Source organism: Microcebus murinus, chromosome 2 (genome assembly GCF_040939455.1).
Source record: "Microcebus murinus isolate Inina chromosome 2, M.murinus_Inina_mat1.0, whole genome shotgun sequence".
Lineage (NCBI taxonomy): Eukaryota > Metazoa > Chordata > Mammalia > Primates > Cheirogaleidae > Microcebus > Microcebus murinus.
In genome coordinates this window covers 2,537,078-2,558,907 of record NC_134105.1, presented here as the reverse complement: position 1 = coordinate 2,558,907, position 21,830 = coordinate 2,537,078, and the positions used below count along the sequence as shown (strand labels likewise).

Below are 21,830 nucleotides of genomic sequence, written 5' to 3'. Positions count from 1 at the left end.
GGGCCCCGTCCTTTGTTCTTCACTGTTTGACCATGAGGCTTAACTTGAAGCTGTGGTTCCATTTTCTGCATTAAACATTTGCTAAGAAATAGCACCCAAAGTGAAGAAATCAATTAGGATGTTTAGTTTCTCTTTCTTAACCAAAAGCACAATTTGGGGGGGGGGGGCGGGCAGTCCCACCCTGCCCACTCCGTAACAGGAAATAGGAAGTCAGTCTTTGGAGTAAGGAAACAGAAAACTCTGAATGGAGGAGGAAACACCACAGTATAGAAAGACACTTTATTATGTTTGTTGCTCACTCAAACCAGGCCAGGAGAGGAGCTGCTCCTGAGAACAGAGACCAGTCTCGGCCATCTTGAGCCAGCTGTCCAGGCTGATGGAGGGACCCACTCGCCCTACCGTGGGGTCAGCCGCTCCCTCAGGGAAGTGCAGCGCTGGCTCAGCGTGTGCCGAAAGGACAGCAGTCCAGAAACCGGCCTCAGATGGACTTCTGTTACTGCAGGACCACTGAGCTTGTCGCGCCCAGGGATGCACGCTCCCAGCCTAAGGCCTCTAAACGTCACAGCAGACTGTTCGGGCTCCTCACCAGCTAGCTTGGCTACTGTCTAATCCCTTGTCCAGCAAGCTCATGGCCAGCGTTCTCTACGTTGGCAGCATACAGAAATACCCAGGGCCAGAGCCCCGGATCCAGTGCCTGGCCCTGGTGCCAGCCACTGCTGCCCCCATGTCCCAGAACCTGTCGGGCTCAGCGCCGCTGCTCTGGCCGAGGCCTGGCCTGGGGTCCCCGCTGCCCGTCTCTGTGGGCCCGGAGGCGGCTGGACATCCTTCGCATCACCATCCTCTGGGCCTTCAAGCGCTTCCGGAGCTTGTCGTTTTCCTTCAGAGTGAGGAAGAGTTTTTTTTTCAGGGCGTCTAAGTCCAAAAGGGCGTAGCTGTGGTCAGATGGCTGCGTGGGGACTGGCCTTCTCAGCGCTGTGAGGCTGCCCGGCCGACCAGGGGCCTCTGCTGCTTCCCCTCTGTGTGGCAACACCTGAGGACAGAGGGGAGTGAGAGCTGACAGCTGCCCAAAGGCACTATGGGCAAAGCCACTATGGGGCGGTAGGAGGCCCAGCACCAGCCCTGCGTGGCAGGACTCACTTCCTGATGTTCTCCTGAAATCCAAGTACGCCCAAATCACGGCGGTCAATTTTACTGCAGAAATCAAGACTACAGGCCGGGCGCGGTGGCTCACGCCTGTAACCCTAGCACTCTGGGAGGCTGAGGCAGGCAGATTGCTGGAGGTCAGGAGTTCAAAACCAGCCTGAGCAAGGGCAAGACCCCCATCTCTACTATAAATAGAAAGAAATTAATTGGCCAACTAATATATATAGAAAAAATTAGCCGGGCATGGTGGCGCATGCCTGTAGTCCCAGCTACTCGGGAGGCTGAGGCAGCAGGATTGCTTGAGCCCAGGAGTTTGAGGTTGCTGTGAGCTAGGCTGATGCCACGGCACTCACTCTAGCCTGGGCAACAAAGCGAGACTCTGTCTCGAAAAAAAAAGACTACATACCCTGTTTGTGGTGGTTCTCACGTGGCAGGTATTTTGGGAACCAGTTTCCACTATGTTTGAAGCAATCCTCTCAGGCTGAGACTGACCAACCACATGCTGCCTTCGTACTCAACCCAGCGTCTTACCTGTTTGGTGGGGCCTTCAGCATTCGGGGGCAGCTGAAGCTCTTCGAGTGCGGTGTCCATGTTTCTCCCGGGGCTGTGCTCCTCAGCCCCTGCCTCAGGGAGGACCTGGGGACAGTAGGGTGCAATCAGGCAGGTGGTGGCCAGAGACACGGGATCCACCCCAGCTGTTCCCTGTCCATCCTGAGTAATCCCCTCACGCCATCTGGGGAAGCAGCTACAGCCAGGGACCAGCTCCAGGGTATGCAGCAGCATAAACAGCCATCTTCTCCCTCCTACACACACTGGAACGGGAACCTCAAGGGACCAGGCGTGAGCCTCACTACCAAAAGGGAATTCTCCAATATTGCAAAGAAAGCAGGAAGCCTAAGAGCTTGGGCTTCCCCTCGCTAGGAAAACGGCAGAGCCTCGCAGGCAGCCTTTCTGGGCAGACACTACCTGCTCTGTCTCATCCCACAGCATGATTTCAATGTTCCCATGAACGGCCTGGGTACCTGATATACCTTTTCTTTCTGCGAGCTGGCATTTCCTCTCTCGCCGGCAGGGTCTGTGTTCTCCCTCACCAGCTGCAAGAGACACACACGAGCGGATCAGACGGGCTGCATGGCTGCTTGCTTGGGAGGACGAGAAGACCTGCGGACCCCAAAATCCCTCACAACCAGGCGCAGGCCTCGGTCCCCTCATAGTCCCCATGCTTGGCCCGGTGCCTGCCATGTCTAAGGAGCATTTGTTCAATTAAACTGACCAGAGGCCTGGCCCGGCTCTCACCACCTACTTGGTGTTTTCCTTCTCCAAAGATGTCCCCAAATCATGGTCAGTGGCCCCTGAGCAGGTCCCTGTTAAGCCAGAGACCAGATTCATGCCTGTCACCCAAGGGCCTGGCATCCTGCCTCAATAACTGTTTGTCCCAGGAGTGGCAGAGCACTCATCTCACCCTTGGCACCACCAATGCAGACCCCGTAGTCCCCAGGCCTGCCAGGTGTGGTGACCTTAGAGCAGAGCCTGCCTGAGCCCAAGGGGGCCACAGTCAGCGTCTCCCACCAGCCTGGCAGCAGAATCACCAAGGACTGGGACTGCAGATGTCCTCACCCCAGTTGTTAAACCATGACCTTACTTCAGGGACAAACATTTTACACAAATATGTGAAAGTGACTAAACTGTACCCCATTTATTAACAAACATGCACCCACTTTGTGCCAGGCGACGCGCTGCTTGTTGGACATACAGCAGGGAAACGAAGTCCCGGCCCTCGTGGAGCTTACATTCAAGGGAGGAGACCGAAACCTGAAGGAAAAGCCAAGCGGAGCAGGTGCTGGAAGACCAAGGGGCGGGAGGGCCAGCGGGGCGTGGGGAGGGCCTTCCTGGAGAACTTGAGAGCAGGGACAGCGGCATGTGGCCACCTGGGGCATGTTTGCCAACACACATCCACCACGCCAGCCCTGCAGTCTGACTCCCGGCTTCCACTCTTCCACTCCGGGCTCCCTTCCCTGAATAAACTCAGCCAGCACAGGTGCCTGTGGCCTCGTGCTCGTCCCACCCCTGCTTTGCCTTCCTGTTGCAGTGGGTGCATCCTGTGTGCCCACACTCGGATTCAACAGTCCTCCCTCGTGGCGTCAATGTCCAGCTGTTTGTGAGCTGTCTCCTAAGCCAAACCCGCACACCGCCCCCACGCAGATGTGTCGACCTCAGTATCCCATGGGTGCGTCAAATCCACGCGCATGGGACCAAACTCCCCAGGGGCTCAGCAAGCTCCGCCTCCCTGACCACCCTAGCCTGCCAGGTCTGCAAATCCATCCCCGCGTCCACCTGCCTCCTCCCTGCACCCCACCTTCAGCCGAGGCCCAGACTGCACTCGGCTAGGACACAGCTTCCAACCGAGGCACTCTCTACCTGCGGCCAGAGGGAGCCTTCCAAAGCCACATTCGTCCCGCTGCCATGGACTGAATGTTTATGTCCCCCCAAAACCCCCATGTTGACACTCATGGCCCCCAACGTGATGGTGTTAGGAGGTGGGGCCTTTTGGAGGTAACTGGGTCGTGAGAGCGGAGCCCTCCTGGTGGGATTCGTGCCTCCAGGAGAAGACACGGGAGAGCGCCTGCTCCCCGCTCTGCTGTCTGCCACCTGTAAACCCAGAAGGGGGTCCTGACCGGAACCAGCATCGGGTGACCCTCCAGCCTGGATCAGTACTGTTCCTGAACGGGCCCAAATCTCTTCCACCGCAAGCCTCTGCCCACTGTCCCCAGCTCTCCCTCCTCCACTGCCCTGGCAACATCCTTCCGTTCCCCCGACCCAGCTACCTGCCTTCACCCGTCAGCACAGGCCCAGCAGCACGCGGCAGGACCTAAACGGCAGTGGCACCACCGCCAAGCCCTGACGGCCTCCGAATGCAATACCGAGCCTGCTGGTCCCGAGCCCATGGGAGACCCAGTCGGCAAAACAGCAAGGACCGAGCTCCTAGAGCGTGCGCCACCCGCCTTCTTCAGCAGCATCCTGGTGTGGAGCATGACTTAAAGCGGCTTTAAAGTATGACTTCTTTTAAAGCGAAGGTCATGGCCAGCAAGGACACAGGGTTCTGGACCCCAGAGGCTTGACAGTGCTGCTTTCACTGTAGTTCTTGGCCTCCACTTGGCCTGCAAATGCCACCCCCACCCCCCAACTGCTGGGTGGATTGTGCAGATCGGATCTGCAACAACAAAAGGCAGCCCCGTGTTCCTACCTGCGTGGGGTCCTGAAAGGCAAACACCGTGGGCACGGCGTTGTGCTTCAGGTTCTTGCGGTTCCCAAAAGCACTGAAGCACTCGGGCTTGAAGTGTTCAGAGCAGATGACCGTGTGCTGCTTGGGCTTGAAGTTGCCCCGGCCGATGTTCAGCACCCATTCCTTCAGCAGCTCCGGGCGGCTGAATGGGAACCTATGGGCCGAGGCAGGAGATGTGAGAGATCTAGCAGAGATGAATTCAGCACTTCAGAGTCTTGTAGAATGTCCACACCGCCACAGAGTATTTCACTGGGCAGCTTTGGAAATTCAGTACTTCATTAAATCACATCAAATTTCTGGAAGCTTCTATCATGGCTGTTCACAGCATCCTTAATAGGAAACCTGAGACCACGAACATAGCCCATGTGCCCAAATTAGCTGTTTTTGAAGCTCCATTTGCCAGGAGTCTTCATTCATTGCTTCAGGAGCCTGCCACGTGCAGGGCCCTGTTCTTGGTGCTGGGATGTGAGAGTGAGTAAGAAAGTCCCCGCCTCAAGGACCCTACCGCCTAGAAAGGGGAGATGAGATGGCTGGTAAACCATGAGAGGGCCGAGCTGGATGCATTCTGAAAACCAGGCAGCAAGGTTTGCCTGCGGACCGTAGAATACAGAAGGAAGGTGGTTTGTGTTTCAGGTGGCAGTGGCTATAGAAGGAGCATGTTGGGGGATCACAAGTTTGCTTTGTATGTTAGGTGTTAAATTTGAGGTGCTTTTTAGATTGTCCATGTGCTGGAGTGGCAGGTGGACACACGTGTCTGGAGATGTCAGTGTGGGGGGAACTCTGCTTAACCCATAAACCTGGATGAGATCGGTGTCCTGGGCAGCAAGCTTGTATGAGGACCATCACTGGGCCGTGGCCCACCTCCCAAGTGCTCCAACACCTATGACAAAGGAAGAGGGCAGAGAAGTGTCCTACAGGCCAAATGGGAAAAGCAATCCAGGCGTCAATGATCAGTTGTGTCAAATGCTACAGAGGCTGAACCCTGGATCTGGTATCATAAGGCTCACTGGTGACTGGACATTGCTCTTTTGTGGGAGCGGTGGGAATGGCTTCAGGAGAGAACAAGAGGCAACTCCATCCCCAGGTATATACCCAGTGGAAACAAGCAGATGCATGCACCAGAAGACAAGTCCCAGCAAGGCTGTCCAGAACAGTGTGTTTGTCACAGCCAAAACATGGGGCCACCCAAATGCCCTTCAATTGTAAAACAGATAAATTCCGGTATCTGCATTTAATGGAGTACTACGCAGTGGTCAAATGGAATGAACTGCAGGCCACTCTGATAGAAAGCAGACCACAGCTCCCTGTGGGCAGGTGGGAGAAGATGGTCTAGGTGCAGGGTCTCCGGGAGCTGTAACATTCTAATTCAATGGTGTTTACTTGGTGTCAACCCGTTGGGCTGGGTGTTTAAGATCTGTTCATTTTTCTGCATGTTATACTTCAATCAAAGCATTTATTACAAAACAGAGTGTAATGGGGAGGGGGAAGAGGGAATGCGAACAATGGGCTCAAGACACACTGAGGAGCTGTGCTCTAAAGGGGGCAGAGAAACCTTGGAGAAAGTGTGCGACATTCCCAGTGCCCCGGAGGGCGAGGACACGCTCTCCTGGGCAGGGCGGCAGACTGGGCGCGCTGGGGAACGGCGGTCCTGGGAGGGCGAGGGCAGACTCCTAAGTCTCCATCATCTCCCACGCCCCCCGCCAAGTCCCTTCCCCACCGCCCTGACACCCCTGGAGGGTTCTCGTTCCTCCACTGCAGCCGCCCAGGTCCTCCCTTCACGACAAGACGCACGGCGGGGGCTTAGCAGGGCGCCCGCACGCCGCAAGGCCGACCACCGCCCCACGGCGCATTCCTCCGGCCGAGCACCCGATACGTTCCCGGCCGCGGCTGGGAACGCGGCCGTGACGCCAGCCGGGCCATACACGCCCAAACCCCAAAGTCATTCCAGAAGGCCGTGCGGCCGCGGGCCGGCTGCTCCGCCGCTGTCCCCGCGGCCAGGCCGAGGCGGCGCTGGCCTCCTGGGCCCGGGACCCCGGCCCGTCCCCCGGGCCGGCGGCCGCACGTCCTCGGGCCTCCCCAGCGTCCCCGCTCGACGCGCCGAGGCCTCCGAGCTCCTCCGGGGGCCCCAGGTCCGGGCCTCCCGCGCCCCCGGCGCCCCGGCTCTCACCGGTGGAAGGTGAGCTGCTTCCTGCGGCTGTTGTAGCGGTTGCAGCACTGCCGGGCCGCGCACGACTTCGGCATCTCCAGGCCAGGGCCGCTGCCCCTAACAAAGATGGCGGCGGCGGAGCCCGCAGGGCGCGCGGGGCGGGAGCAGGACCGGGCGGGGCGGGGCGCCGGGAGCGGGAGGCGGGCCTGGTCTGGCTCCAGGGCGCGCTCACCCGGAGGTCCCCGCGACTCGTGTCGCCCCAGGGTCGGGTGGGCCCTGGGCGCCACGTCAAGGGGTGCTCCTGGCCACAACTCAAGCCCGAAGCCCAACCCCCAAGCTTGGGCCGGTGCAAGTCTCACCGTGGTTCGCTACAGCCGCTCCCCCCCCCCAGTCCCCCAAGCAAGACACACCACTAACAGCCTGGGATCCCTGGCAATCAGGAAGACCCAACCCCCACTTTAGTCAATATGAAGGCCTCGAGAGGTGTTAATAAGCAGGTTTGGGCTCTGATGTCGCAGAAGGGTCTAGTTGGCCACTGTTGGTCTCAGAGGCCAGAAGATCAGGCACTAGGAACCCCAAGAGTGAACATCGGTGACAGTCCCATCCTGGGCTCGCAGCGCCTCTGGGGCTGCAGCCTCACAAAGCAGGTGCATCACTCACCAGGGTTTAAGAAACTAATCCAGAATTTGACAGAGAAACTGAAAGCTATTCATGTCTACTCACACTATAGTTTGTTCCTGAAGAATCACTAGAAAAGTATTTTAAGAACCCTGGGCATTTTTGAGTTTGCTAAACACAAACTCAGACTTGAACTTCCCAGAGTCCTCAGGTGATCACAGTTTGGGGAGGTGATGGGAGGAGGAGAAACACAATTGTCCTTCAGCACAGAACACAAGCACCTGAAACTAGACATGAACCTCAAAGTAGCAATATATTTATTTACAAAATATACAGTTTCACAGAAACAGCTTCGCTTTATACACATAAACTTTAAAATTACACAGAACCATGTAAACGATGTTAAGTGTCTGGCCTGGCCAAAGCCCGTGGAAGGGGCCTACTTTAGGGGTAACATCTTTCCCTCCCTTCATTAGCCACCAACCAGGAGCCCCTGGATGGATCATGCCTAATTTGCATATAGAAGCTGATTGCAGCTGCCCAGCTCAATCTAAAACAAAAACAAAGGTGTCTGACTTTTTAAGACACCACCCACAGGGATAGATCTGTTAAAAGAACAAAAATGCAATCAAGGAAACAGAAATGGAGATGAGTATCAAATGCATTCCAGAGGCATCAAACCTTCCCACACATGTAACAATCATGTAACAATTGGCAGATTGGCAGTTCCACTCTAAAATCAGTCATATTCTTCACATGCACTTTAAAAATCTTATGGAGTTTTTTAAAAAAGAAGAAAAACACTTTGGAACTTTGGTTACTGTCATGGTGAGGACACTGGACAGGCATTGTCATGGGGCAGATCTTTGGCAAATTCCTCTCCGCCTTGTCCTGGATGTCTGCCCTAGTCAGAGCCAGATAACTGTCTGGAGAGAAGGTTGTTTCTAAACCAGCTTACTATTTTCTCTACAGAACATCTCCCTTGGTGAGCTTCACAATAAACTGGGTTTCAGAAACTTTCTCTCTACCTGTATGTTAATACAAGCAACAGAGTATTTTTTAAAAAATAAGACAGTTGACTGGACAAGTGTGAAAGATTCTAGGACAAAAACATGAGATCTGAATAGCCAAATTATGGTCCAAACCCCTTGTTGCTTCAGTGAGAACGTGGGAAAGTGTGCCTGGTGGCCCTGCACAAAGGTGCCACATGAAGGGGAAGCCCCTGGCAGGGATCCCACAGGCCCATCCTGCTGCAAATAAACATGACTAACTTGGGGCATTCTTCCCTTTCCATGCCTTAGGAGAAACAATGCTTATGAAAACATACCCATCAATTTACAAAACATATTTGAGAACAAGAACTTGAACTGCTAAAGAGCAATATCAATTTTGGAGAAAGCTGAAGCCCTCCTCCCCTCCCAGCGCCAGAACCACCAGTGTCCCGGGTACACTGCCCTTGAACAGAGTTCTGCAGGGGCTTCCGGTGCAAACTCCCTGGCTTCTCCAGAGCTGGCCCTCACAGGGGCCTCCCCAGTTCAGGATGCTAGTGGAGATCTGAGGAGCTCTGCACAGTTCAATGGAACATTCCTGAAGGCCTCTGTTACCCTATCACTAACTCACCAACGTAAACCAAAAAGAGGACTCAAGTCCTAACCTTGCCCTGTGGAACCAGCAGGCCAGCCTGTGTAAAGGGCATATTAAGACCCACGCATAGGAGAGGCCTCCCTCCCAATTCTCCTTTACCCATAATTCAGAGGAACCCCATTTGGGTTCCAGTGATTGCCTGTCCTTTATGTTGCTACCAGAGTAAGGTGAGGGGAAGAGATGAGGAATGAACCTAAATGCCCCCACACCTGCAACCCACTAGCCTAGGCCTCACCCCAACACCTCACACACCACCTGGAGAAAGGGCACTCAGCAAGGAATCGGCCAGTACTTTTGGCTGTATCGTGCAAAAAAACAGATTTTTTACATCGTGCAAAACAGGAAACTGAGTTATGAACACAGGCCACCTCAACCAACCAACCCCCCTTTCCACAGAGAAGCGGCCACATTGTCCCTTTTAACAAACAGAAGGAAACCTAAGAACCACGAGCTAGCCTGCCACCGCATGGCTCCTCTCAGAGTGAGGCCAGAGGGCTCCTGCGGAGGACCAGCAGCAGCCGAGGCAGAGGGCAGGCCACTAAGGGGCAGCTCTGATGGGTGCTGTACAGACACTTTTGGTAAAAGACTTAACACACAAGAAAAAGCTTACACGTATGGCTGTTCGTTAACAGGCCGGGGAAACCGAACAACTCCTCTCCCCAACACAGTGGAAGCAGGAATAACAGCTAGCACTTGTTCCAGTCAGCGGGAACTTGTTAACAATGATAGCAAAAACTCACGACTACCATGTACCCTTATTTTCAGCTGAACCAAACCCACTGCACTTGGGTGTTTAGTCCACCTCCACTGCAGAGAACACAGCTCTGGCAGCAGCTTTGGCCAACGAAGATTTTATTCGGTCACTATGTACAGTTTCTACCTTGGACAGCCTGTCCTTTTGCTTAGGCACCTGAATGGCAGGGATCTGCCCGCACCAGAGCGGAGAGTTCTGTGCTCAACTAAGAGAGGGCCCAGAAAGCCCGCCGTCCCTTCGGATTCCTGGAGGCAGCCTCCTCGCCCGCCCGTAGTCAGTCCAGAAACAGCTTCCGGGAGCCCATACGGGAGCGGTTGGAGCGGCGGATGTCAAACTTGGAGTCCCGGCACTTTTGGCAGACAAACACTTCCGGAACATTGGATTTCCGGATTTTGGCACAGGACAGGTGAATCCAGGTGTGACACTCGTTACACTCGATCATAGGGCGGCCTGCAAATGGCTTCATGCAGAAGCAGGTGACAAGGTCCCAGGAATCATCATCTGGAAGGAAAGAAACACATGAGGATGGAAAGTAACTTTCAGCCCCTCTCCACCAGGAAGCTGCACATCCAGCAAGGAGAGCAGCTGAGTGTTGACGAGACCTGTTACTCCACTAACAAAAATGCTTTCAACGTCGCTTAATGATGACACTTCTCTCTGAAAAACGCAGAAAATGGGCCGGGCGCGGTGGCTCACGCCTGTAATCCTAGCTCTCTGGGAGGCCGAGGCGGGCGGATTGCTCGAGGTCAGGAGTTCGAAACCAGCCTGAGCAAGAGCGAGACCCCGTCTCTACTATAAATAGAAAGAAACTAATTGGCCAACTAATATATATAGAAAAAATTAGCCGGGCATGGTGGCACATGCCTGTAGTCCCAGCTACTTGGGAGGCTGAGGCAGGAGGATCGCTTGAGCCCAGGAGTTTGAGGTTGCTGTGAGCTAGGCTGACGCCACGGCACTCACTCTAGCCTGGGCAACAAAGCGAGACGCTGTCTCAAAAAAAAAAAAAAAAAAAAACGCAGAAAATGCACAAAAGGCATTGAAGTGTGGGGCGACCAGCTATTACCCAGGAGATGCTTACTTATGAGCCCCATGATCTTTATATTGTGAGGTCTGTCTCGAGGTCCCAGCTCTCTCTAGCAGCGTCAACCCCTTCCTGAGCCCCTAGGTATCCACCTTCCTGCATTTTCCTCCTCCCTGGAGATGGTGGGGCACTCTGCTGTCATAATCCATGAAAAGGACCCAACCCTCTGCCCCAGAGATGACCACTTAAAATAACCTCTTCTAACCACCAGCCAACAAGTGGGTCCACCCTTCAGGGACACTTACCTGAGTCCACCATTATGTCCTCATCATTGCCGGTGCTGTCCTCATCTCGGAACACCACCTGCTTTCCCTGCCGGACGATAGTCCGTTTGCCTTCAGTTTTTATTTCTTTGACCTGATCAGGTGACACCGTGGCACAAGATCCACTCGAGGGTGTGTCAGAGTCCCAGCCTGAGCAGGGGTCACTGGGGGCCTGGGGAATATCCTGCAAGGTGGGACTTGTGGGGGTCTCCCCGTACGGATCAGCAGCGTCCAGCTTCAGCAAGCCACCCCTGTACCCATCCTTCTCGGGCACGTCGCTGTCCCTTCGCTTCCTCTTCTTCTTCTTCTTCAGCTTGTCTGTCTTCTTTCTGTCCAGCAGGAAGTTGCTGGGCTTGGCTCGTTGCAGGAGAGTGGGCTGCAGGTGGCTAAAGCAACGGTCAGAGACTGGCAAGGGCACCGAGGACGCGATGTCGGTGAAACCAGCATCCCAGCCATCACTGTCAATGGTGCCAGCAGTGCTGTTGGCAGGGCTGGGGCTGCTCCTCAAAGGGAGTTCCTACAAGGATGGAGGCAAAGGTGGCGGGTTCTGATTACTGAGCCTAGCCCCGGGCAGAGCAACCCCAGCCCTCCCCTAGCCAGGGCAAGCCTCCAGCGATGGGTGCGCACAGCCCTGGGCTGCTCAGTTCTCAGAGAAACAGCAGCGACATTACTAGTTTAATATGACGCCACCAGAGGCAAAAACACCTTCCCTTGCTAAACTCTCAGCCAAGAAATCAGCCGACATTCAACAGGCATCTGTGGAAAAGACGCTACAGACGCCCTCTCCCGTCCTCTTACCTCTCCCTGACTATAAAACCTCTCCTTCCCCTTGCTTTTCCCAAGAGATACATTTTTTTAATTAATTGAATTTAAATTACCTTTGAGAATTTCTTGACACTTTTAAAAAACTAGAGACATCCCAAAATATTACAAAATCAAAGTAGGTAATTACTGCCCCAAAGCAGTGAGCTGAACTCTATGGCTCCTTCAGATCATTCGAGCACATTATCTTCAAATAGTGGAACTCGGCTTGGTACAAGGCAAGAACTATCCACCATGTGGCAAGTGGAAATAATAAACCAGTGCTGGGATTTGGAAACCTAGAAATCCTGGATTCTTTTATTTTTAGTTTAACCAATATGAACAAGTTCTCTGACGCTGGGGCCCCACACCAGCTCTGGCCAGTCTGCCCTCTCAGCAGGGAAAAGGAGATCTTCTCCTGCGTGGCTCCTAACCACGAGTCCCTGAAGGCTCCAGTGTGTTGTCTTCACAGCAACCAGGAGGCTACCAGAGAGAAAGGGTGTCCACCCCCATCCACACATCTCCTTGAACCCTAAGCTCCACCACTAATTAGCTGCTGACCTAGAACAAGGCAGTTCCCTCCCTGCACCTCAGTGTCCCCATCTTTAAGCTGGGGATAAAAAATAGCCCCTACCTCATACCAATATAAGGGCCAAGAACAGTGTCTGGCCACAGCAAACACTCAGCAATTACTGGCCATTAATAAGAGTAAGCAGATATCAAAGACAACATTTACAAATAAACTTTGAAAGTTTATCAAGCCATTTCTAGACAAGCCTCCATTTTCTATTGCAGCTTTAGGAACCAATTCCCTGGCTGACCTGTTCCCAAGAAACAGTTCTGCGGAACCACTGCCTCAGGTCATCCCAAGCAACATCTTCCAGATCCACTGGCCCCCTGTCCCTCCAGGCACCCAGGGCATGCAGTGAGGGCGCCCGGCATGACTGCTCGGCAAGAAAGGTCTCCAGAACTCAGAAGTTTACCTCCTTCGGATAAGGGATGTATCCAGCGTAGGCCAAGACAAAGGTGCAGAATTTGTTGAAGTCCTCCACAGTCCTGCGTCTCTTGTAACTGGGGGAGTACTCCTGTTACCAGGGGAGAAAAGAGAGTATGTTCGAAGGAGACACTTCTGGGTGGAATCCCAGAAACAAAGCAGGCTGGAGCTTTTATCGTCAACCACTCAAAAAATACACTGTTAGATTTACAGACAGTCTAGAAACAAGATAAGGTAAGTTCGGGTCAAGAAATAACACCATTTTCAGAAAGTTGAAAGAGGAGTATTAAGATTTTTATGCCAAGAATGTTGGGAAACTGGCTGGGAGATAAAAGATCGTACAAAAGTCTATTTCTTAGCGCTCATGTGGCATTTTCTGACCTTATCTGTTAGTCTCTGCAGGCCTATCCAGGAGCTCTTAATAACTAGCTTTTTTGCTAGATTTTTCCATTTTGAATACAAACAGCCGCTGTGGCAGTAAGTAAAGCACTTTCAACGATTTCAAAAATCAACTACCCCTTATCTGTCAGCTCTCTCAGAAGACTGCCACCTTCTGACCTGGGAAGGACTGGGGAGCTGAATTACACTTGACCTCGCCCAGCCAAGGCAACCTGAGGCCCCCACCCCTCCAACAGTCGCACCCATACTCTCCTAACTCAGAGAATAAACCAGAAGAATTCCTGCCAGGCTTAGCTGCACATTTAAGATGCAATACTAGAGATTTCTGCTTGTGAGTCCCTCCCTCACTCAATCTAGTAACACCCAAAACAAGAAGGGATTTTCTCCTAGGCGCCCACAATGGGAGAAAGAGCCCTTATTTGCTTCCAGGCAAAACAGCTGTGCTTTATTACTGTTTACTCGACCAGCATGTTTACGGAGATTTCCTTTAAGCACTTTATCACCCCCACGCTCCCCATCCTTATCTAGGTGCTCAGTATTTCCAGAGCCTGGGACCCAAGGCCCTGCTAGGTGCAAGCCAGTGGGAAATGGGGGAGCAGGGGACCCGGGCCCACCCGTCCCTCAGAGGCCCGGGAGAGCCGCGAGGCACAGGCAAGTCGCGCACAGGTTTTATTCCCGAGTCCACTTTTTAAAAGAATTTTCTCAACTTGGCTCTGGCAAACCACATACTCTCGACCCCCTCGGACGCCGAAGGCTGCCCCGTCAGGGACCGGAGGCAACGCAGCGCGGTGCCCGGCGTTTCCCGCACGTGCGAGGCCCGGCCCCCAGCCCGGGAAACGCTGGCCGGCCGGGGCGGGAGGGCCGAAGCCCCGGTGCTCAAACTCCGGGGAGAACTTTTATTTCGGCGGGGAACGTGCAGAAGTGGGTTGGGAGCCGGGACGCACAGCGGAAGGCGGCGGCGCCCTCCCGCCCAGCGGGCGGGGACACCGCGCGGGGGTCTGCGGGGGCCCGCACCGCCCCCACCGCGCCCGCCCGCCCGGCCGCCGTCAGGAAGGCAGATGGCGGCGCGGCCCCCTCCCCGCGCTCCTGCGGAAACCGCCCCCCGCAGACACTCGGCCCCGGAAGGTGCCGGGCCCATCCCGCAGGGATGCGGGGGGGCGCCGGGCAGAATCTGGGGGTCCCGGGGCGGCTCCGCGAAGCCCCCAGGGCCGCAACGAGACGCGCGAGCGCCCGGCGCCGCCTCCCCTCCCCCACCCGCCCGCGGTCGCCGGACCCGCACCCGAAACCCGGCGAGCCTCGGCGGGGGGAGGGGACCGCGCGGGGCCGCGGCGGGGGGACGGCCCGGAGTACCGAGGGCCGATCCCCGGAAGGAGGGGGAGTGAGTAGTCGGGGCGGAGCGAACAGAGCCCGCGGGCGGGGGCTGGGGGGCGGGGGCCCCGCAGGGGGAGGCGAGCTCGCCTGGGGATGGCTGGGGGGGCGACCAGGCCCAGGTCTCTGGAAGGGCTGGGGACTCCTAAGGACGCGGGCCCCCGAGCACCGGGGGCGGCGGGGGCCGATCGGGCCTCGCGCGGAGTCAGGGGGCGGGGCGCGGGCCGCCGGGCCCGGGGGATTAGGGGAGCAGCGGGGGCTGCGCCGAGCCGAGCCCCGTCCGGAGGGGGCCGCGAGCCCCCGGGAGGGGGAGGGGGACTCCTGCGAGAGAAGCGGGAGCACGGGCGGGCGGCGGCTTGGACGGCGTCCCCCGGGCGAGGACGGAGTAAGCAGGCCCGCGGGGAGGGGCTGGGGGCGCCGACAGGTCCGGGGGCTACCGGAGGCCGGAGGGAGCGTCCCGGGGGAGAGGGGTGGGCACAGCGGCCCTGGGGAAAGGGCGCGGGGAGGACGCGGACGTCCGGGGAAGGGACACCGAGGCTAGAGCCAGCGGAGAGAACCGGGCGCGGGCCCGAGCAGGGGGCGGGGGTGGGGCTCCCGGGGGGCGCTGAGGGAAAGCCGGGGGAGCGGGAAGGCGGCGCTCAGGGAGACTGGGGGTCCGGCTTCCCGGGGAGCGCAGGATCACGGCGGAGGTGGTCGGGGGCGATCCGGGCACAGCTTTCACTCACCTCCGGGTGGAAGGCGGCGGCGCAGGAGTCGGAGTCCATGTTCCGGGCGGGGGGCGGCGGCTGCGGGAGTGCAGGGGCCGGGATGCGGCCGCGGGGCCGCGGCGCCGCTCGGGGCTGGGGGCTCCGGCGGCTGCGCAGGGCGAGGGCGGACCCGGGAGGGGTCGCCCCGGCCGAAGGTGATGGGGGGCTCGGCGTGTCGCGTCCCGGGCTCTGTGCTCCCGGCCTGGCGGCTCCACAGCCGAGCAGAGTGGGCGACGCAGCTCCCGCGGCCGGCGCGGCAGGAGAGGCGGGAGAGTCGCTGCGGGGGGCGGCGGCGGCGGCGAGCGGGAACCCGACCGGCTCCCCGACCTGACGCCCAGTTCGGCTCGTGTCTCGGGAGGGAGGGCGGGAGAGCCGCGGGGGCTGTCGGGAAATGTAGTCCGGTGGCGACTGGAAGGCGGGGGCGCGGGGGCGTGGCGCGAGCCTGGCGAGGGGCATTGTGGGGGCCGTAGTCGCGGTCCCGCCAGAGTGGCGCACAAAGGCCGCCATGAGGACTCCAGCTCCCATGGGGCTCCGCGCCGCGGCGGTCGGTGTGCGGAGGCGGTATCCTCGGGGCTCTGGGCCGCCGGAGCGGGGGTGGGGTGGGGGCTCGCGCCGGCCTGGCCGCTGGGGGGAGGGGCGGCGCGGGCGGTCGCGCCTCGGTCTCCGCAGGCGGGGTTGGCCGGGACGGCGGGGGCGGTGCTGACGGCCTGGGTCGCGAGGGGCGGTGGCGGTGGCTGGCGCCTCGTCTTTCTCCTCTGGCGCCTGGGGTTTGCGCCCCTTTGTGGGGCAGGGGTCCCCGCGGTCGGGCGGGAGTGGGGGGCGGGGGTGGGGCGCTGACGTCGCCTGGGCCGGGCGGAGCGAGTTTGTTTCCGCTGCTGCGGGTGTCCTGGCCGGCTGCTGCCAGCTCGGGGTGTCCGCGGACCGCTGGCCGGTCCCCACAGGCCTGGGGTTGGACGAGGCTCTTTCTTCGTGGTATTTGCGGTTTTCGCTTTTGGGTGCCGGGTTAGTGTATTAAAAACAGACAAAACTCGATACCAGTGTTGTCAATGTCTTAACGATGTTTGCCTTAAATTCGTTTTTTGTTTTCGCCTTCGCTTGACCTTGGGACCCCCCCCCACCTCTGTTTTCTCACTCAACATCCTGAAAATATTCTTCATAGGATTACAACGGTGGAGGGTGAGGTGAAAACATGGTATGCGATATTTGGTATTGACATTTACAGTCACCTTGTTTATTGATACTTAATTGACCACTGGCAGTGTTAAAATGCCAGACCCCCAAGTATTTTGCAACTTTATATGTTGAAGGTTGACTCTGAATACTTAGTTGACTGCCCTGGTGTTCTTTAACACGTTTGATAACCATTTGAAAAGAAAAAATGAATATACAAAAATGCAGATGATTCAGTAACATTTGATAGCTTCCAAGACAAATTGTTAAAGGGGAGTGACAAATTTTTTATTTAAATCAGAAAACAGACTCTTGGACATACTGGAACGATGAGGTTATTTGACAGAATGCTACATTAGTTGGCTATTACTATTTCAGTTGTTAAGATAATTCTGATGAAAACATTTAGAGTGGTTAACGGAGTTTATCTTAGAAATGTTTCTCTGAGCGTCAGTTGCCTAAACTATAAAGTTTTTAGTTAGTGCCTGGCTTAATAAATGGTAGTTTACCGTTATTGTTCTTTTATTATTTCTGCAATATCAGAGCCCATTGGAGGGCTCCCCAGAGGTGATAAATTGAGGTGCTTTATGAGGTAAAGCAGATAAATTCTTAAGAGAAAAACAGAGACACTTTGGACTTGGCCTGTCAGTACTTTATTAACAATTTCTTACAGAATTGTCAAATTCAAATGATTTAGCCACGGATTTGGAATGTTCCCTGATCACTGTGGCCAGAGCAAATATCCTGAGGTTATCCAGTGCTACCCAGGGTCAGATTCACCAGGTGCAACTTATTCTGCCCGAATAAAAAGAGCTAAGAAGGTTATTATCTCCCCATTCAGTACGATGTTGAAAAGAAGTAAAAAAGAAAATAAAATTAAAAAAAAATTTTTTTAATAAAAAAAAAAAGGTTATTATCCTATTGGTAGTTTAAGCATGTAAATACCAAAAAGAATTACTACTAGAGGGGAAACACAAATGAAAGAACAGTGAATTTTTTTACATCTGGTCATTATTCCCTATGGTAAATTTTTCACATAATAAACATTAAATCCTTTCCCACACACACAGATGAAGAAACTGATTCTCAAACTTCAAATGAATTAAAGGATTTGCTCAGAATAATAATGGACTCAGTGGAAAACTAAGCCTAAAATTCAAGGACTTAATATTGGACCACTAAGTCGCACTAAGGAAGGAAAATCCCAAACTTTAGTTGTGTCATGTGACAGGTTTTCAAACCAAGTGATAACTTCCTCAGAGTGGGTATTCAATAGATATTTCTGGGATATGTCCTCAGTAAACAGTAACTCTTTGTACACAGGTGTAATCAGTACCTTTCTGCCACTCCAGTGAAAGAGAAAACTTCATGGAGAAAGGACTTTTTTTGTGTCTCCTTCAATTTCCCTTAGGAATTTAGACATTAATGTTTACCATCCCTTCCCTAATCTCAAAAAAAGGACTATAGCCATGCACAGTCCCAGTATCATGGCCAATGAGGACTATCTGAGGCGCACAAGTATTGCTAATTGACAACAATACTTAAAGTCTTATTGGCAATTTTTGGCAGTCTCTATGGAGACTGAACCAAAAAAAAAAAGACTTTAACACCAGTGGTTGACCTAAACTCAATACCATAAAATATAGCTGTGGGGTAATAAAGTTCATTTTCTCTATATGGTAGGCTAAGGTTTGTTCATTATCTCTAGTTTATTTCTCAGGTGTACTGTACTACTCCTTGGGCCACAAGGGGTGAATCGAGAATTCCTTGATTAATTCAAAAGCATTAGCCACAGTAACCAGATGTATCTAGTGTCTAGTCTATGATTCTTTATTTTCTGGTTAAAAAAAAAAAAAATTATACCTGCTACTGAATGTTAATTCTCAGATGATTACAGTTGCTTAGGAGAGATGGAAAAGAGCCAACATTAGCACAGGTTGTGACAAGTTAAAAATACTAAGAATACCATGGTTTCCCAGTAAGTAACTTGAGAATGTAGTTATTTTAATTGCGTTACCAAATATAGCTTCACCTTCCTAAATCTCACTGGCTACACTGCGTTCATTTAGGGGAACGTTCATTCGGGAAGAGCTTTCTGCTTCCCATTTTAACTCTTTGTGCTAGAGTGTGGGTGTGAACATAACCAAAGATTTATTTTTCCCAGAATAATTTTCTAATGTTTCAGCTTTTTTGTTCAGCTTAATAGTATAGGCCGGGCGTGGTGGCTCACGCTTGTAATCCTAGCACTCTGGGAGGCCGAGGCGGGCGGATTGCTCAAGGTCAGGAGTTCGAAACCAGCCTGAGCGAGACCCCGTCTCTACTATAAAAAAATAGAAATTAATTGGCCAACTAATATATATATATATAAAAAATTAGCCGGGCATGGTGGCTCGTGCCTGTAGTCCCAGCTACTCTTGGAGGCTGAGGCAGGAGGATCGCTTGAGCCCAGGAGATTGAGGTTGCTGTGAGCTAGGCTGACGCCACGGCACTCACTCTAGCCTAGGCAAGAAAGCGAGACTCTGTCTCAAAAAAAAAAAAAAAATAGTATAGTCTCATGAATTCTCACCCTCTGTTTTCTTCTGCCTTGCTCAGTTCCATTTCCAGGAGATGGAAAACAGTGAAAATTCCTCAAAATTGTATTGTTTTCAACTTTTGGTACCTTGACTACTGTATGAATACATATGAATTAATAATTTGAAAACATTAATCTCTAGACCGTATATTGTCAGCTTTTCACATAGTGAGGGATATGGTTTATGCATAGAAGAATCAAATGGGTTTCTTATATTATGGTTCATACAAATAGAATGTAAAGGTAGTAGCTAACACTATGCCAAACTGTTTAAAATGTTTTTACTTGGTCCTTGCCTGTGAGAGTGGCCACTGCGTTGGTGCTCTGGGGCTTGGACCCTGGCTAGCCAGAAAAAAAAAAAAAAAAAAATGTTTTTACTCACAATATTTTTTTTTTTTTTTTTTTTTGAGACAGAGTCTCACTCTGTTGCCATAGCTAGAGTGCCATGAAGTCAGCCTAGCTCAGAGCAACCTCAGGGCTCAAGTGATCCTCCTGTCTCAGCCTCCCACCATGCCCAGCAAATTTTTTCTGTTTTTAGTAGAGAGGAGGTCTGGCTCTTGCTCGGGCTGGTCTGGAACTCCTGACCTCAAATGATCCTCCTGCCTTGGCCTCCTAGAGGCTAGGATTACAGGTGTGAGCCACCACACCTGGCCCCACTTACAATATCTCTTTTACATATGTAAATGAATTTAATAAATAGAGAATACTGTAACACTCCTTAAAGAAAAAGGTTTATATATAGTAAGTGTATGACAAGCCCAGTGCATTAGGAGGCCCAGAATCAGAAAAAATCAGGATGGTAGCCGAGCATGGTGGCTCAAGCCTACAGTCCCAGCTACTGAGCCCAGCAGTTCAAGGCTACAGTGAGCCATGAACAGGCCACTACCCACCAACCTGGGAAACAAGGAGACCCTGCCTCTAAAAAGAAAAAATAAGAAAAAAAATCAGGTGTGTAATAGGGAAAAAGGCACAATCATGGTGTTTACAACTAATTGATCACAACCAGTTATAGATTCCTTTGTTCTTTCTCCACTCCCACTGCTTTACTTGACCAGCTTCAAAAAAAAAATTTTTTTTAAAGGCACGGTCATTTCCGACTCTATAAATACTAAGGTATGAGTTCCTAAATATTCTCAGAGAAAAAAACAAGGCTAATAGTAAGGTATGAGTTCCTAAATATTCTATAAATACTAAGGTATGAGTTCCTAAATATTCTCAAAGAAAAAAAAAGAGGCTAATAGCTTAGCAGCTTTTAAAGTGATCTCAATCACCTTTTGCTCTGTCTGCCCAAAATTAGAATTTAAATATCAAAATTAAGTAGTTTAAATTTGTAGAATTAAATAGTACCATTATAGGCTGAGTATGGTGGCTTCATGTCTGTAATCCCAGCATTTTGGGAGGCTGAAGTGGGAAGATTGCTTGAGGCCAGGCGTTCGAGACCAGCTTGGGCAACATAGCAAGACCCCTGTCCTCTCTATAAAAAATAGAAAAATTGACCAAGAATGATGGCACATGCCTGTAGTCCTAGCTACTCAAATAGCTGAGGTGGGAGCATTGCTTAAGCCCAGGAGTTTGAGGCTACAGTGAGCTCTCATGATGCCAGTGCACTGCAGCCTAGGCAACACAGTGAGATCCTGTCTCTAAAACAGTAAAGTAAATAACAAACCATTATTTGTTAAATCACATTACACACGTTAAATCACATTATCTTAAACAAGTTACTTAGACAAAGAGTATTTTCATTATTTTAGAATAAACTTCTAAAACCTTCATGACTGAAGTTTATAAATACAAACATTTCCCCATAAACTACTACTCATTTGGCAGAGTTAACATCCTCACCAAACAATGTTTCCACCACACCATTGTGTTGCATGATCTTGGAAGAGTTTAAATCACCTTAATTCATACAGTTAGCTGATTATATAGATGGCATTGTCATACTGAGATCAATGAATTTCTCACATTCTAATTTTGAACTCATGAGACTGACAAGCAAAAAGAGGCATTAAATAGCATGCCTGGGTTAGTAGGTTATTTTAAATTCCAGACACAGCTGATGGGTCTAAATCCGTTCCCTTCTTTTCTAACTACATTCCTTTATTGACTTAACTCTATATACACATGGTCTCAAATGCTTGCCTGTTAGGTCCAGAATATCAATAATACTTTACTCAAGAACTGAAATTTTAATTTAATTTTATTTGTTGTTGTTGTTTTTGTTTTGTTCTTTAGTTTTTGTTTTGTTTTTTTTGAGACAGAGTCTCACTTTGTTGCCCAGACTAGAGTGAGTGTCCTGGCATCAGCAACCTCAAACTCCTGGGCTCAAGCAATCCTGTTGCCTCAGCCTCCGGAGTAGCTGGGACTACAGGCATGCGTCACCATGCCTGGCTAATTTTTTCTACATATATTAGTTGGCCAATTAACTTCTATTTATAGTAGAGATGGGGTCCTCACTCTTGCTCAGGCTGGTTTCAAACTCCTGACCTCGAGCAATCTGCCCTCCTCAGCCTCCCAGAGTGTTAGGATTATTTTGAACTTTTTTTTTTTTAAGACTAGTCAAGTGCAGTAGTGAGGAGGGGGGATGAACTTATTTTAATACAGAGGTTTTGTATGTTTAGTACAGAAAGAAAATGCATGCAAGCAAAAACAAAATGAACCTGACCACCTAGAAAAAATGTTAACTTCACAATTTTTTTCTAGGCATATGAACACATATAACAAATTGGGTACTGGGATTGATTTTTCACTTAACACTATAGTGTGAACATCTTTCCAGTTCAATAAATATGTACATCATCATTCTTTAAGGCTACATAGTAAGGCTGAAACATGATGCTTAAATAAC

The 21,830-nt window shown here is 52.3% G+C and overlaps 2 protein-coding genes and 1 pseudogene across 3 annotated transcripts; 1 reads left to right on the top strand and 2 right to left on the bottom strand.

The window, feature by feature from the left end:
- Positions 1 to 265: 265 nt before the first annotated feature.
- On the bottom strand, positions 266 to 6,726 carry THAP3 (THAP domain containing 3). 2 transcript variants are annotated; one of them, XM_075993469.1, is made up of 5 exons: positions 6,594 to 6,726; positions 4,388 to 4,580; positions 2,166 to 2,237; positions 1,675 to 1,779; positions 266 to 1,030 (listed from the first exon to the last, which is right to left on the bottom strand). In XM_075993469.1, the coding sequence occupies exons 1-5, from the start codon at positions 6,665 to 6,667 to the stop codon at positions 746 to 748; spliced, it is 729 nt and encodes a 242-aa protein (XP_075849584.1). In that variant the 5' UTR covers positions 6,668 to 6,726; the 3' UTR covers positions 266 to 745. The 2 variants fall into 2 exon arrangements, with proteins under 2 accessions (XP_075849584.1, XP_012646974.1); XM_012791520.3 differs by having other exon boundaries at positions 2,175 to 2,237.
- A 758-nt stretch (positions 6,727 to 7,484) lies between these two features.
- On the bottom strand, positions 7,485 to 15,599 carry PHF13 (PHD finger protein 13). Its single transcript, XM_012791521.3, has 4 exons — positions 15,220 to 15,599; positions 12,717 to 12,818; positions 10,915 to 11,449; positions 7,485 to 10,089 (listed from the first exon to the last, which is right to left on the bottom strand). The coding sequence occupies exons 1-4, from the start codon at positions 15,256 to 15,258 to the stop codon at positions 9,863 to 9,865; spliced, it is 903 nt and encodes a 300-aa protein (XP_012646975.1). The 5' UTR covers positions 15,259 to 15,599; the 3' UTR covers positions 7,485 to 9,862.
- A 2,276-nt stretch (positions 15,600 to 17,875) lies between these two features.
- On the top strand, positions 17,876 to 17,991 carry LOC142869676 (uncharacterized; annotated as a pseudogene).
- The last annotated feature ends 3,839 nt before the right edge of the window (positions 17,992 to 21,830 follow it).